Here is a 5,000-nt window from a genome sequence, read left to right on the forward strand (position 1 = left end):
GAGAGAGAGAGAGAGAGAGAGAGAGAGAGAGAGAGAGAGAGAGACAGAGAGAGACAGAGAGAGACAGAGACAGACAGAGACAGACAGACACGCGGGAACTCGTGTGGACGCAGTTGCTCTCTGGTTGTCGGTCTGGAGTGGCCTCTCCAGGGCGCAAAGCCAGGGTAGGTTGTTACAGGGAGAAGCTGTAACCCATGCAGCAGGTCCCACCCCCTACTCTAATACAAAAAATGTGGTCTGGTTACATGCCGCCTCGCTGTAAGAGCGACCTGTATTCATTTCTTTTCAACTAACAAGAACAAGTTCCCGAGAATGGACCATAAAACTCCCACCAGGAGATAATTTACGCTGTTTTTCGAAGGTGGTTTTTCTTTGAAGGTGTTTTTTGGATAGCGCGCTCCAGTGTGCTGTTATGCAGTGTTGTTCCCTATGAAGACGCTTGACTAAAATAATTGGTTTATGTCCACTGAAGTGTGCTTTTCAACATTGTAAAACTCGTACAGTGTTCCGTCAGACTCACACCCCGCCCGCCAGGGTGTAGTGGGCAGGGTGAGGGTGTAGCGAAGTGGAATAAGGGTGCAGACGGGTGTACACCCGCCAAACACACACCGAAACTACGACGTTGGTACAACGTTCGAACAAGTTTTAACACTTCCTAACCAGTTATAACAACCAATATAGCAAGTTGTAACTCCGTTGTAATACGTCATAAACACGTTAAGCCAAGATGTAACAACTTTATTACAAGTTGTAACAAGCGGAAAATAGAGGCAGTTACGGTTTGTGTTTCCAGGGCAGGACTCACCTGCCGGTATAACATGGAAGACACAGGGCTCGAGCTGGGAGCCGATGTCGTTGATGGCCCAGCAGAGGAGGTGACCGAAGTCGTGGTGGGTCTGTGGGGTGTAGGTGACCACTGAGGTGTTGCCCACGCTCCGAGACAGGTTGAGGGCCACGTCCACCACCCCCGTCGACGTGTTCACAGCCCATCTGTCCAATCACAACACGTCAATTCTCGCTCGGAAAAACAAAATCAATTGATATTTGAGCTATGATAACTCAGTTCAACCTGACACCATTCTTTGAGACTCACCAGAGAGCCACAGAGTCCGGATAAAACTCACCGGAAGGCCACAAGATCCGGATAAGACTCACCGGAAGGCCACGGGGTCCGGGTAGGCGTGCACCAGGCAGGGCACGTGAAGCTGCTCGTGTCTGGCGGCGCCGTACACAGTCTGTTGACCCTCGACGCACGTGGGTGGAACTGCAGCACGGCAAGAGTAGTGGAGCATTAAGGGGGGTACCTTTGTAGGGACATAATTAATGGGGGTACCTTTGTAGGGGCATAATTAATGGGGTAGAATTGTAGGGACATTAATGAGGTTGAATTGTAGGGGCATTAATAGCGGCATTGTTTATGTAGATATATAATGAGGACAAGGAGTTGGGATATGACAATAAACTGGGATATGAGGGCAAGGAGGTGAGATATGAGGACAAGAAGCTGGAACATGAAAAAATGAGTGAAGTAATGGTGCCCAAACACTTTGACCCTCGGGGATCGAACCACGGCCCTGCTCGAGGCGAGGCAGCTGCTCTAACGACCACTACAGGTAGCTTGACAACTTAGTGACAAACGTTATTATAGTTTTTATTTTGTCATAATCACTAAATAATTGCCTAGATTTTTAAATATTTCTTATGATCGGGTTCTATATTAAAAAATTATTTTTTTATCCAAAAATATTCAGATATACAAAAAAATATATTGAGGATATAAAAAAAAATATCCTGTCCATGACACCTGTCCATGTATCTCCATCTTCACTATTTTTTCGAAAAAAAAAAATATAGGACACAGGGAAAAAATGGAAACTGAGCCTGAAATTTTGGGAAAAATACTGTAACCCAATTCCCAGGAGTTGACGAGTGTATTGCGTATTGCAGGACTTGCAACACATGTTGCTGCGTCATCGAATGCAATTGTCCGTGTCGCATAGTCAATTATGTATGCAAACACCTTTGTTATGTTTCTAAGTAAAATGACGGAAAATTGTGCTTGTTGTGGTCGTACAAGTCTTTATGCTCTTGTCAGTCACTTCAAGCTGGGAATGGTAACAGTTTGAAGCAGTGAATTTTGGTAGAGGATGATGGTTGATGGTTGGTTGTGATGGGTGGTTGTGATGGTAGGTGATGGTGATGGTTGATGGTTGGTTGTGATGGGTGGTGGTGATGGTTGATGGTTGATGGGGGGGTTGTGATGGGTGGTTGTGATGGATGATAATGGGTGATAGTGGTGATGGATGATAATGGGTGATAGTGGTGATGGGATTTTGAGTTCATGTGAGATAATGTGTCGTGTCCAATAAGAAATAAAGTTTCCTGGATATGTTAACCAACTACTGAAATAACCTTGAATTAGTATACTCCTTTATTAGTATACTCCCTTATTAATACACTCCTGTATTAATATACTCCTGTGTTAGTATACTCATGTATTACTATGCTGTGTTAGGATATTGTTAGTATACTCCTATGCTAGTATACTCATGTTTTGTAATGCATGTGTTAGTATACTTCAGTATTAGCCTACAGCTGTATTAGTATACCTCTGAACGTATCTATTCTTGCATAAGTATACTCCTGTGTATAGTTAAATACTTTTGTGCTTGTAAATTCCTGTGATATACTTGAGTGATAGTAAACTGTGTTAATATACTACTGTTTTAGTATACTCATGTCTTAGTATACTCATGTGTACATTAACACATGAGTATACTAAGTGTTAGTAACAGGAGTGTTAGTATACTCCTCTCTTCTTATACTGTGTTCATATGTTTGTGTGTTCTTGTGTTAGTAAACTTCTGTTAGTATACTGCTGTTAGTAAACTCCTGTGTTAGTATACTGCTGTTAGTAAACTTCCTGTGTTAGTATACTGCTGTTAGTAAACTTCTGTGTTAGTATACTGCTGTTAGTAAACTGCTGTGTTAGTATACTGCTGTTAGTAAACTCATGTGTTAGTATACTGCTGTTAGTAAACTTCCTGTGTTAGTATACTGCTGTTAGTAAACTCCTATGTTAATGTACTGCTGTGTTAACAGTAAACTCCCGTGTTAGTATACTGCTGTCAGTAAACTCGTGTGTTGGTATACTGCTGTGTTAACAGTAAACTCGTGTGTTAGTATACTGCTGTGTTAACAGTAAACTACTGTGTTGGTATACTGCTGTGTTAACAGTAAACTACTGTGTTGGTATACTGCTGTGTTAACAGTAAACTACTGTGTTGGTATACTGCTGTGTTAACAGTAAACTACTGTGTTAGTATACTGCTGTGTTAACAGTAAACTCGTGTGTTGGTATACTGGTGTGTTAACAGTAAACTCGTGTGTTGGTATACTCACACTTGACAGCCAGATGGAGAGCACTAGAGGTGCGGGCGCCCTCCGTGTTGGCGGCGGCGCAGGTGTAGGCGCCCGTGGAGCCTCGCGTCACGCCCTGCAGGACCAGGGTGTCCCGGCTCACCTGCATGCGCTCCGTCACGTTCTTCTGCAGGGGCACGCCCTGTGGGGCAGGAGCAGCAACATAACGCAGTCGTCAAGACCAGGAGCAAGATTCACGAAGCAGTTACGCAAGCACTTACGAACCTGTACATCTTTTCTCAATCTTTGGCGGCTTTGTTTACTATTGTTAAACGGTTAATGAGCTCCGAAGCACCAGGAGGCTGTTTATAACAATAACAACAGTTGACTGGCAAGTTTTCATGCTTGTAAACTGTTTAATAAATGTAAACAAAGTCGGAGATTGAGGAAAGATTTACACGTTCGTAAGTACTTGCGTAACTGCTTCGTGAATGTGGCCTCCAGGCCGCAGCCTCTGGCTCCGTCCCCCTCAGTGTGTGTGTTTATGACAGGTTGCCAGATGACAAATCATGTCCAAGTCTTCAACTTCTTGTGGGAATTTGAGTGGCTGTTGTGGTTGGGCCTATGTACCCCTACGTAGGCCAATTGGGTTAGCGGCCCCCTGGTGATTGGACTTTGGGATGGCAGGGGGCGTGGTCAGAGGGGCGGAGTTTAATTGTATGTCTGTGTAATTCTTTAAATAAATGTTTAGTGTCGTGAAGGGAACACCAAGGTTGTTTCCAGGAAGTGCTTCATCTGGTCGGAGCAAGGCAATTGTTTCTTTAAGTTTTAATTACTAATAATTCCACACCAATGCCAGCAACGGTAGTCTAGATTAGGAAAAAACTATAAATTTGTATTAATATATTCTATATTAAAGGTTATTTGGAATATTATCAAATAATTATCTAAGTCCCTTTGTTTCATGTTGTTGATCTTCCTGCTCAGGCTCAGGACAACATTTAAGTACAGTAATTATCATATTAATGGTAATAATGAGGAGTGGTGGCAGCGTTCAACTCTGAGATCTTGCATATAATTAGTCTTGTAATAATATTCACACTTCTCTTTCTCACAGTGTCCCAACTCTCAACTGCTGGGACATAACCTGTGCTCTGTCACTGGAAGGGTGAGCGCGGGTCTTATTTCAGAGTGCCTTTATGTACAGTGGTGGTAAGGATGCAATTGTTCAGTCTATGCTAAGCAAGGTCACAAGATGTTTTTACAACGTCACTTGAGACGCTACGAAACGTCTACCACCTTCTCCTACCATCTCCCTCCCTCCCCCTCTCTCTCTCTCTCTCTCTCTCTCTCTCTCTCTCTCTCTCTCTCTCTCTCTCTCTCTCTCTCTCTCTCTCTGCTTGATATAAGCTGTTGCTTGGAGCGGTCCGCAGGCCCACATATCCACCACAGCCCAGTTGGTGCGGCACTTCTTGAAGAAAACTATCCAGTTTTCTCTTGAAGATGTCCACGGTTGTTCCGGCAATATTTCTTATACTCGCTGGGAGGACGTTGAACAACCGTGGACCTCTGATGTTTATACAGTGTTCTCTGATTGTGCCTATGGCACCTCTGTTCTTCACTGGGTTCTGTTCTGCATT

The 5,000-nt window shown here is 43.7% G+C and overlaps 1 protein-coding gene across 1 annotated transcript in view; it reads right to left on the bottom strand.

Annotated features, from left to right (window-relative positions):
- LOC123759587 (protein turtle homolog A) overlaps positions 1-5,000 on the bottom strand; it is a 67,968-nt gene that overhangs the window by 17,356 nt on the left and 45,612 nt on the right. Inside the window, exons 8-10 of the mRNA XM_069317313.1 lie at positions 3,403-3,562; positions 1,156-1,264; positions 806-990 (exon numbers count right to left, since the gene is read on the bottom strand). Coding sequence (XP_069173414.1) covers positions 806-990; positions 1,156-1,264; positions 3,403-3,562 — 454 coding nt within the window. The remainder of the gene's footprint in view (positions 1-805; positions 991-1,155; positions 1,265-3,402; positions 3,563-5,000) is intronic.

Source organism: Procambarus clarkii, chromosome 8 (genome assembly GCF_040958095.1).
Source record: "Procambarus clarkii isolate CNS0578487 chromosome 8, FALCON_Pclarkii_2.0, whole genome shotgun sequence".
Lineage (NCBI taxonomy): Eukaryota > Metazoa > Arthropoda > Malacostraca > Decapoda > Cambaridae > Procambarus > Procambarus clarkii.